At 37.6% G+C, this 11207-nt stretch overlaps 2 protein-coding genes across 2 annotated transcripts; both read left to right on the forward strand.

Annotated features, from left to right (window-relative positions):
• The first annotated feature begins 1313 nt into the window (after positions 1 to 1313).
• LOC101299703 (GDSL esterase/lipase At4g01130-like) lies at positions 1314 to 3571 on the forward strand. Its single transcript, XM_004306655.1, has 5 exons — positions 1314 to 1646; positions 2181 to 2405; positions 2509 to 2666; positions 2755 to 3019; positions 3130 to 3571. The coding sequence occupies exons 1-5, from the start codon at positions 1394 to 1396 to the stop codon at positions 3396 to 3398; spliced, it is 1170 nt and encodes a 389-aa protein (XP_004306703.1). The 5' UTR covers positions 1314 to 1393; the 3' UTR covers positions 3399 to 3571.
• Positions 3572 to 9107: 5536 nt separating this feature from the next.
• On the forward strand, positions 9108 to 10745 carry LOC101299990 (gibberellin 3-beta-dioxygenase 3-like). The gene is made up of 3 exons (XM_004306656.1): positions 9108 to 9568; positions 9676 to 10000; positions 10339 to 10745. Exons 1-3 carry the CDS (start codon positions 9192 to 9194, stop codon positions 10585 to 10587), a joined length of 951 nt encoding a protein of 316 aa, XP_004306704.1. The 5' UTR covers positions 9108 to 9191; the 3' UTR covers positions 10588 to 10745.
• The last annotated feature ends 462 nt before the right edge of the window (positions 10746 to 11207 follow it).

Here is an 11207-nt window from a genome sequence, read left to right on the forward strand (position 1 = left end):
AAAAAAAAAAAAAAACAAACCCAAATGAATTGTGGAGAAGAATTGGGGTTAGGGGAGAAGACGTGCTTTCGACTATTTTAGGGTAGAAGACGTTGAAAAGAATACTTCTAGCGTGTATTTTTTTTTTTAATAATAGATGTATGTTTTGGTTATTTAGCTTACCTATAAAATCTCAATAGAAACATAAAATAATAGGGGTGTGTATTAAGAGATTAGGGGTGTGTATTTAAAATTTCTCTAAAAAAATAGTTGAAACATATATAGAAAACATTTTTTTTTTTGGAGATAAATGAATAATTCATTAATCAAGGGATAATCCCAATTACAAAACCTGCAAACGCAAGGCCGAGAAACTGCAAATAAAAAAGAGCATGGGTCTCTCCAACTCAATCACTAGAAAGAGTGAAAGGAAACCAACAACTCACTATACTATAGACCAGAGATCCTACAATCGAAAGCATAAATGCAACACTACCAATCAATCTACCACACACACCACCCATGTTTGTTGGCATTGTCGTCACCGTCACCGTCGCCGCCAGTTGTAGTGAAGTAGTGAGGAGTACAAAATCAGAGCAATGATGCCTGAGTAACTGCTACCAATCAAATCTCAATACACATATCATATGAAAACCTACGCCCCATAGTTGAGCTCCACCAAAATAACACCACACAATCCACAATCAAAATCCAAGCAATGAAGTAGCTGTGGCTGACGAAAGATGACCGAGAACCAGAGCAAGTACCAAGAACCAATACCAAAGAAAATGGGGGGTGATAAACCCACGCGTGAGCACCTATAATCTAATAGGTAAGTGCTAAAAAGCACTTTAAGCGTGTAGTCACACAAGCTCTCACGAAAGATATCAATGATAGTCGATGAGTTGTTTTGGTGTTGAGTGTTCAATAATCTGGAAAAAGTTGAGGCTATTTGACAATAGTACGTATGAGGAAACAGGTCCTCCCGATCTGGACCAAGCCAGTAATATCCACAAAGGGAAAATACACCACAAGGGTGATATGGGTCCATAACCATGAGACCCGAAATAACATAAAGCTGAAATAAACTGTAAAAGTAAGATAGATACCTCATGTGAGCCTGTAACCCAATCCCAAGTCAAGGCCCAGGCCCAAAAGATACCTCATATAGAAAACATTACGAAGAGATAGAATTGCATTAAACACTACGAGCACAAAAGTTGATGTCATATGGTCATTCGTAAATGTCACCAAGTCGATTATTGGCATGGATGGGTGACCGACAGATATAAATATATAATGCTGAATTTTCATGCGGCTGAACTATGACAATTATGTGGTTCTCATTTCATGTCCATAAACCTTGTGATTTCCACAGTTACGAGTATCAGATCTCACTGAGAAAATTTGTAGAATGGGGAGGTGTTCAGCAAAAGCTCTCAATCTCCATAAGCTTTTGCATGTATGGACGATAATGGTGGCAACTTTGATCTGCTTAAGTGATTCTAAATGTGATTTCCAGGCGATCTTCAACTTCGGTGACTCGAATTCAGATACCGGCGGGTTTTGGGCAGCATTTCCGGCACAGTCCGGACCCTTCGGCATGACCTATTTCAAGAAACCGACGGGTCGGGCTTCCGATGGGAGGCTCATTGTTGATTTCTTGGGTAACTATACATACTCATGCATTTTATTGGTATTCAAATGATATATTCATTCGTTGAGTTCATCTATTTGATAGTAGCGGTTTTATCACTTGTTTGATCATATCAGATTCCTAATCCTCCTTAGGGTTGTTTTATTAGGCTACTTTATACCATAAGACAAATACTCCAAGCTGGAGAAAAGATTGGACTATTCCTTATCTGTAGCTTGTCTTCCACTCTTTCTCAGTCTTGCTTTTACTTCGGATAGATATATATGCATGGAGATAATATATGCTATTAGTTAGTGATCATATAAAAGAAGAAACTTAAGCTTCTAGGTATGTGAATGTCCATTCGATAACCATCGTATGTTTCAAATGTGTGAGGTTCAATGTGTGTGATATACGACTATACAGAGTGTAGTATACCTACGTAGAAGCTCTAAACCTTTATTAATTACAACGTTAACATAGAGAATGAGGGTAGAAATTAAGTAGAAACGAATTGATATGAGTTTTTCCATGGTACTTGAGTGAATGGCATTGAAAACCGCAGCTCAAGCTCTAGGATTACCATTCCTGAGTCCATATCTGCAATCTATTGGATCCGATTACAGACATGGAGTAAACTTTGCGACATTAGCATCCACCGTGCTTTTGCCGAACACTTCCTTGTTTGTTACCGGAATCAGTCCATTCTCTCTCGCTATCCAGCTCAACCAAATGAAGGCATTCAAGACCCGAGTTGAAGAGTTTCATCAATCCAACTTGGATAAACAAGGTGAACTACATTTTATGAGTCTATGGTCCACTATGTTGATTACCACTGATCGATTTTTTTGCTTAATTTAACAAGCACTGATAACTTGCATGTTGTTGCTTAGAACCAGAAAACCTTCCTTCCCCGGATATTTTTGGGAGATCACTCTACACGTTCTATATTGGCCAAAACGATTTCACTTCCAATTTAGGAGCCATTGGTGTAGGTGGAGTGAGGCAATATCTTCCTCAAGTGGTCTCCCAAATTGCAGGTACCATCAAGGTGAGTGATGATAATGCAGTACTAGCAATCATACTAATATACTAGCATATGTATAACCCAGTTATATATACATTACTTATGTTGCTAGGAGCTTTATGCTTTAGGAGGGCGTGCATTTCTGGTACTTAATCTGGCACCAGTGGGTTGCTATCCCGCATTTCTGGAAGGGCTTCCCCTTTCCGAACTCGATGCTTTTGGTTGCTCGATTTCTTACAACAATGCAGTACAAGACTACAACAACATGCTTAGGGAGACACTTTCGCAAACTAGAGCCTCTCTCCAAAATGCTTCTCTAATATATGTCGACTCCTCATCTGCTTTGTTAGAGCTCTTTATACACCCCACAAATCATGGTATGGACAAGCATCCATCGATTTCTTAGTCGGACTGAATCTACTGTAAAAAAGGGTATGTCATATGTCTTATGTTCTAAAACTAAGTCTACTTGATTATCTTGAATCAGGTCTCAAATATGGTACCAAATCATGTTGTGGGCATGGAGGTGGTGCCTACAATTATGACCGTCAGGTTTACTGCGGAAATACAAAGGTGATCAATGGGAGCACTGTGACTGCAACAGCTTGTGATGATCCATACAACTATGTAAGCTGGGATGGTATCCATGCCACTGAAGCTGCAAACAAGCTTGTTACCTGGGCTATTCTCAACGGCTCTTATTTAGATCCTCCTTTTCCTCTTCAGCAACTTTGTGACCTCTACCCTATAGGTTGAGCATCGCTGCTTTATATTGTTCTTACTAGTTAGTTTTCTCTTTTCTTTATTGGCTCTCGTTATTCTTAATTTCTATGAGGGTCTTTATCTTGCATTTCAATATTGGCTTAGAAACTCCTTATGTATATGAATAATTATGATTTCAGGAACAAATAAAGAAAGGAAAATAACTAAATGCATGCATGCAGCAAAAGAACTTAAGAATACACTAGAAGAAAAAACGCCGCTCTCCCTCTCTCTCGGAAGATAACACATATCTAGATCGGGTTCTAACCCTTCTGCCAGAGCTTCACCGTCCACCACCGCATTCAACTACCGACAACAACTAGTCTCAGCCTAGACACAACAATTAAAACATCGATATAGGTATATTTATCGATAATTTGAAAAAAATAGATATTGGATATATCGGTGATATCCGGGAAAAGATATCGGAAATTAGGAGAAAAAAATTTCAAACATTTATTGGATTACATATAAATAGTACAAAGCCACAAACATTAACTTCATCTTCATTAAGTAATTAATAGACTCTAGGTGGTTGAAAAGACACACGTTGGTCTTTCACTTCACATCTGGATATCCCTCTGGGGGAATACTCCTCTTCTATAAATCACTCAAGACCCTCGCTCTTCATTGAGATATACTCAAGGGACTTCTCTCTCAAATATTTTTAGAGGTGATTTTTATTTATGCCCAAAATTTTTACATATTTTTTTTAATATATCGAAGATTATTGGGAGTATTGAGTTATAGTGCATATATCTAAGTCACTGCACAACAAGCCTTGTACAATGAGCAGTTGGGTGTTATGCTGACAAGGCATGTAGAGCATGAAATTATTGTTGAACTAGCATGGTGTTTGATAAAGCAAGTGTTACTGTTGCAACAACATGGCCTAATTAGCAGTATGGCTTCTAATAGGCTTTCTTACTTTATCAATCACTAGAGCATGGCTTAGCAGCACGGTGTAAATGGCTTTGTCCATACTATTTTCAATCTTAGGTAGGATTCAAATAGTGACTTGAATCCTCTATATAAACACAGCAATGTAAATCATCAAAACACAATTCAATATACAAGAAGAAAATTGCTCCATCTGGTTGAGTTTTTCTATAGAGATATATCGTAAATATCTTAAATGTCAGAGATATTTGACGGTATCGGATAAATATCGGAAATACAATGGCTTAGCAGCATGGTGTAAATGGCTTTGTCCATACTATTTTCAGTCTTAAGTAGATTCAAATAGTGACTTGAATCCTCTATATAAACACAGCAATGTAAATCATCAAAACACAATTCAATATACAAGAAGAAAATTGCTCCATCTGGTTGAGTTTTTCTATAGAGATATATCGTAAATATCTTAAATATCAGAGATATTTTACGGTATCGGATAAATATCAGAAATACAATGGAAAATAAGATATTAACCCCTTAAGATATATCGGTTCTTCCAAAAAATGAGATATTGGGAGATATATTAGATATATCGCATAGATTTTAGTCCTAATAATCCCTCAGCCCGCATGCAGTCGCCTTCATCAACCAAGTGAAACTTGAGATTACCCTTATGCCCCCGGTCTCCAAACGCCAGACATGCCCTCGAACCCAATCTCCCGTTCGGCCACACACAACGAATGCGGCGAGGCCAAAAGGCATGCACAGCTGGATAGAAATGCGCGCACAACACACATATATATATATATATATATTTATATATATATATAGATATTATTAGGTCCAAATATCCGTATTTATTCAAAAGGTACGGATTTTCTTAATTGACCCATTTTTAGATCATATTTTCTCATCTTAACCATTCACATTGTAGGTATATATGAGTAGATCATCTTTATAAATTTTCAGCCAAATTGATAATCGTTAAGGTATCGAAACTATATGATTACAATGAACGAACCAAATCTGTTCAACATGAACCGTTCGTGTAATTCACAAATTTGAATACCTTAATAATTATCAATTTGGCTAAAATTTTGTAGAGATGATCTATTTATATATACCTAAAAGATGAATGGTTGAGATAAAAAAATATGATCGAAAAATATATCAATTAAAGAAATCCGTACCTTTTAAATAAATACGGAGGTCCGTATCTGAAAATGCATGTATGTATATATATACATACACGCGAACAGTAATTATTTCTTGGTCTCAAAACACAACACCAAGTGACATATATATATATATATATATATATAGACACACACGAATAGTAATTATTTCTTGATTACTATTTCTTGGTCTCAGGACACAAGTGACACATCATATGGTGGTCCTAATTACCACCAATTTCCGGCGCGTGATACCGTTCCAACTTTGGTGCTTCCAAGGGGATAGAAGACTAGTAAAACTGATGGATGCAATGCCAGTCTTCCCCAATCGATTTGATTAGTGCCATGATTCCATGATTCACAAGAACTAATTTGTTTTATATTTCAACAGAATATGGGCATCTCCATAATATCTGCACATGTAACCAACGGCACAAGAAATTCGAGTATATAAAAACGTACACGCATGAACTACAAGTCTCATTCTTAATGTGGTGTCATGCTAGATGTATGGAGCAATGACACAGTCAAAGCTTGCCACCATCGAGTGAAACATTATTGCGGGGACAAGACTCGATACTCGTTGGGAATGTTTACGTGGAACAATGGAGTATTCGAAGTACCTAAAGAGCTAGTAGACGACATCCACCCTCTCCTCTACAACCAGTTCAAAGCCTATTGCGGTGTTAAGAACTAGCCTATTCTCCACCGGAATATCTAAATATACATATCAGTTTGAATTGTTTCAGCTTGCTACGAATTAGGATCCACGCTTTTCTTTGCGATCCCATGGGTAAGGTATCTGCTTTGCTATTACAAGTGTACGTTTAGGGTTCATTGTCTATGTAATATATATCATCATCTATGCTTAATTTGCAGTTTAAATTTGTTGCAAGTGGTTAGGGTTCATTGTCTATTCAAATATCAATCTATTAGTCTTTTGTTAATTAGTTGAACTCACAATTCTAACTTACGAAGGATGAGACGTCTCTATCATTTGCTAAATGGCACTGGGTGTATACAAGATGGTTTTGAGTCCATCTCTGCCAAAATTCCTACCCCTTGAAAACAACAATAATTAAAAGGCACCCCAAAACATAAGTAATATTAAGTAGGAGACTGGCCTTGAATCAGGTCTCAAATTAGTCAAATATGTGGTACCGAATCATATATGTCGTTGCTACATTGTTCTTAATGGCAGTCTATTCTCTATTACTATGAGCGTCTTTGTCTTGTATTTCAATTTCAATGTTGGCTTTGGACCTTATGTACATGAATTATGATTTCAGCACCAAAAGAAAAGAAAAGCAATAACGCAATGCTTGCCACAAAAGAAAGAATACATGTATTCTTTGAAACCATAAAAGAATAAGCAATAACTTATGGAGGAGACATAAAGTGAAGACTCTTTGTTAACAATAAAATCAGAAAGGGAACTGAAACATGAGCAATAAAATGACACTTAAATTAACGAGAGACATGAAAACAAAACTCCGTACAAACAACTAAATCAAAAAGACAATTGAAAGATAAAATAATTTATCGGGCCATTACGTACTTTGAGCATTAGCTTTTTATGCTATTAATTTGAGTATTTGTGATCACAAATACAAATTTTCTTGCCGAGAGCAGGCCGGTATAAGTATTTTCTGACATTTAGCAGATACGAACTTGGCACCATAAGCTTCTTTGCACTTGTTAGTGCAGTCAGGCTGCGAACACATAAACTGCTTAGGGCTATATATATCATAATCATGCTGACGGATTGTTTGGTGTTTGGTCAATTGGGGAAAAAATCGGTCACATTTGGCAGATTGTCCTAGCTAGCAGATTCCCATGAGCATTGTCCGACACTCCAACCAACAAGTCAAGTTGTTGAGTTAGCTCGTGGAATCCAAATGGGGCTTCTTTTCAACAAAACCAGCCAACAACGCAGCCGCCTGGTTCAATAAGACCTCCCTTTCCGGCACCTTGAACATATTCTACCTACTTGCTGTCGTGACCGGAAAATGATGATAACACACAGCTTGTGTTCAGACCCGGCCTTATCCCAGTGCAACACTTACCCCAGTGCAACCCGTGCGACCACCCCAGTGCAACCCGGGCAACCACACGGGACCTAGGGACAAAGGACGGCACACAATCTTTTTGTTTCTTTAATTTCTTATATCTGTGGCCTTATACCCTATTATTAAAAAATTCTGATATGACTACTCTTACCACCGGATTTAAAACATGTGGTTTGGGGTTTAGGATTAGATAATAAATTAACATATTTGTACTGCTTTTTATATATACTATAATAATATAACATTTGTTATCAGACGAAGAACACAACAGTAATTATAAAGGTCGACTTAATAAGAGAGCAACTTTTCTTTCGTCTAAGGAATATTATATTTTTTTGCCATTTTACAGTAACAATAATGATCAACATATTCAAGTTATTACTTCATTTTAGTTAAATCTAGTCATTATCAAATCTAAAGAGTCATGAAATTTCTTAATATTTCAAATTTGAAATTAATGTGCAACTAGTTGAATAGTCTTCCGATTTTACGTCTTATGATGTTAGAATCATAGGAAGATTCTATTAGTTTTTATTTATTTTACAAATAATTCTTTAGAGCTCCATGTTTCTAAGATTTGGGTAATTTTGTTAGCAAGCATGCATATTTGCTGTTTATTGATTAATTTCATATACTTAGAACAAGGACACAAGTATTAATGTGATTCACGTTGTTTAAATAATTAAATTAAAACGCTTGCACAAGTATTTCTTTCTTGATATTTTCTCCAACTACATAAAGAAAAAAATACCCCGATTTTGTGACGTCTTTTTGAAAAGAAAAAAAAACAAAAACAAAAAATTGTAAATGACCTAATTTTTTTTCTCGCATCGGGCTTAAATCCCTCAGGACCCGGCCCTGCTTGTGTTTCTGGCTACCAGGTGTAATAGCTAGCAGAGAAGGCTAGTTAATTTGATGGTGTAAGAGCGGCATCCTCGGCCCTAGCTAAGATTACACTAGCCTACACATAGTAAATCACCGAGGGAATTTCGAAACCCTAGTGAGCTAGTTGATGATGGCATCTTCATGAGTGGGCGGGATTTGGCAAAGATCTGATGGAGTAAGAATTCGGGAATAATATTTAGACGCGGCGTCTAGAAGGGGTAAAATTGTAAAGCATTCGCATACCATGCATGGGGTGGATGCTTCTGATGAACTAGAAATGAATCACGCAATTAACATGTGTTTTTCGAGTCAAATTCTAGAACCCTTTGATTGAAAAAACAGCAGGAGAAGTTAGACCACCGCTCCCTCCTAACCGGTTTGAAGTCCAAAAACAACATTATTTGCTTTGAAACAGTGACTATGAAAGTGACGTGATGCCCTGATGCCAAGGCCATTCCAACGTCACCAATTCCTTAGTCCAATTTTTTATATGATTCCCAAGTGCCAATTTGGTCTTAGTTTTCCACAAACCTCTGTAGGCTATAGTATGACACCTGTGACCAACAGAATCACTAGTGTATTTTTTTTTTTGAACAGAATTACTAGTTTACTACTAGTCGTTTCTTAAGCGGTGCATGCCAGAGCCCTATAAAAAGGGTAACACGAGACATGGTTTGATATCCAATTCATTCCATTCCATTCCACTCTCTCTCTCTAGCAGCAAATATCCTATTCCAAACAGCTAGCTAGCTTTAGTAACAATGGGTTCCATGACACTCCCCAAAGAGCTTCCCACCATCAACTTCTCCCTTCAAGACTTGAAGCCTGGCTCAAGCTCCTGGGCTTCCACCTGCAAACAAGTCCGATATGCACTCGAAGAATACGGTTGCTTTGTGGCATTGTATGAACAAGTCTCTCCGCAGCTTATGAACAATATCTTTGGCCAATCCAAGGATTTGTTTCAGGTTCCTCTAGAAAACAAAGTCAAGAACACCAGCGAGGAGCCTTACCGGGGCTACATCGGACCAAACCCGCTCATGCCGCTCTATGAAGGCTTGGCCATTGACAACGTCACTTCCCCACAAGAAACTCAGAAGTTTAGGGACCTCATGTGGCCTAATGGAAAGACCAAGTTCTGGTACGTACCCAGCTATATATATGTGTGTCTGTTCGTTCTTTACTTAATAAACTCTTTGTTCATAGTAATGATTGGTCGTGTTAACGTGTTGCTTGATTTGCTTGCAGTGAAATAACGGATCTGTTTGCCAAGTTGCTCGGAGACTTGGAAAAGACTGTGGAGAAGATGTTGTTCGAAAGCTTTGGGGTATCCCAAGATCAATACGAATCGTTGTCGAGTTCAAACAGTCATCTTCTTCGTTTTCTCAAGTACAATACGCCGGAAGAGAGAGACGCAGTCATAAGATTCCCCAGCCACACAGACAAGAACTTCACCACCATTGTTGTTCAGCATGACGTCGGTGGCCTCGAGGTTCAGACCAAAGATGGTGATTGGATTAGTGTCGAGTCTGCACCTTCTCAGTTTCTGTTCATGGCCGGTGATGGACTGCAGGTATCTATTTCATTACTTACGTATAGTCCGAACATGGAAGAGTCAAGTTTTATGTCCCTATAAAGCTAGTGAATAGTTAGTGAAAACAAGGAAGGATATTCCATGAGGCGGGCGCTCTCTGCTAAACAACAAAACAGATAATTCTGCTATACGTACTCTAACATATATATGGTTCTCTAGCTTTGTAAATAATCAAAAGTTAATATTCTTTTCCAAGTTAGATACCATGCTTGATGCATGTGCTTTGGTTTTGTCACTAGCTAAGTAGCTAATACATTAAGTTATTTATTGAAGTTCTGATAAAAAAAAACTAAATGATCTAATTGATTTGGTAATAGGTATGGAGCAATGACAGAGTGCAAGCTTGCCACCATCGAGTGAAGCACTGCGGAGACAAGACTCGATACTCGTTGGGAATGTTTACGTTTAACAATGGAGCATTCGAGGTACCCAAAGAGCTCATAGACGAAAGCCACCCTCTCGTCTACAACAAGTTTGACAGTCGTGGCTTCATAAGATTTTACACCACACCTGAGGCCAAGAAGGCAGAGTCGCCCACTAAAGCTTATTGCGGTGTTAAAAACTAGCATATTCTCCACCGGAATATCCAAAAACATAAGTTTGAATTGTTGTTTCAACTAGCTTAGAATCAGGATCCATGCTTTTCTTTGCTTTGCGATCGATCCCATATGTATCTCCTTTGCTTTGTAGTTTGAATAATTACAAGTGGTTACGGTTCACTGTCTATGTCTATGTACGTAAAATATCACCATCTATATATCAACCTATTAGGAAAGAAATTATCATACCGAGTATATAAGATGGTTTTGAAGTGCGCCTCTCATCTGAGACTCTATGAACTATGAAGGACGATCCAAAGTTCAAGGAGGATGTGCTCAGATGAGAATTATTTAGTGTTCCTTAATAGTGGAAAACAGTACAATCAAGTACTCAGAAATTAGCTTTATTAACTTCACCAAAAATTACCAAATAATATTAGTATGTTAATTAGGAGTATATCTCCATGACTGGTCAAAATGTTACCTCGTGGTATATCAAAATGGGATCCGGCTCCTCTAAAGTGAAGTGTCTGTGAAGTTAGTCTAAGTTCATAAAATTCACACTCTTTATTTAATCTAAAGGTTCTAAGCAGGACACGTCATTCTTGAATTAATTTAGCCTAAATCATGGTTAACTTGGGTTAACT

Source organism: Fragaria vesca, linkage group LG7 (genome assembly GCF_000184155.1).
Source record: "Fragaria vesca subsp. vesca linkage group LG7, FraVesHawaii_1.0, whole genome shotgun sequence".
In the NCBI taxonomy this organism is placed as follows: Eukaryota; Viridiplantae; Streptophyta; class Magnoliopsida; order Rosales; family Rosaceae; genus Fragaria; species Fragaria vesca.

Coding starts and splice junctions, on each gene's coding strand:
- LOC101299703 (XM_004306655.1), top strand. CDS start 1,394: ATGGGGAGGTGTTCAGCAAAAGCTCTCAATCTCCATAAGCTTTTGCAT. Junction 2,406..2,508: donor ATCCAACTTGGATAAACAAG/GTGAACTACATT, acceptor GTTGTTGCTTAG/AACCAGAAAACCTTCCTTCC. Junction 3,020..3,129: donor TATACACCCCACAAATCATG/GTATGGACAAGC, acceptor ATCTTGAATCAG/GTCTCAAATATGGTACCAAA.
- LOC101299990 (XM_004306656.1), top strand. CDS start 9,192: ATGGGTTCCATGACACTCCCCAAAGAGCTTCCCACCATCAACTTCTCC. Junction 9,569..9,675: donor AATGGAAAGACCAAGTTCTG/GTACGTACCCAG, acceptor ATTTGCTTGCAG/TGAAATAACGGATCTGTTTG. Junction 10,001..10,338: donor TGGCCGGTGATGGACTGCAG/GTATCTATTTCA, acceptor ATTTGGTAATAG/GTATGGAGCAATGACAGAGT.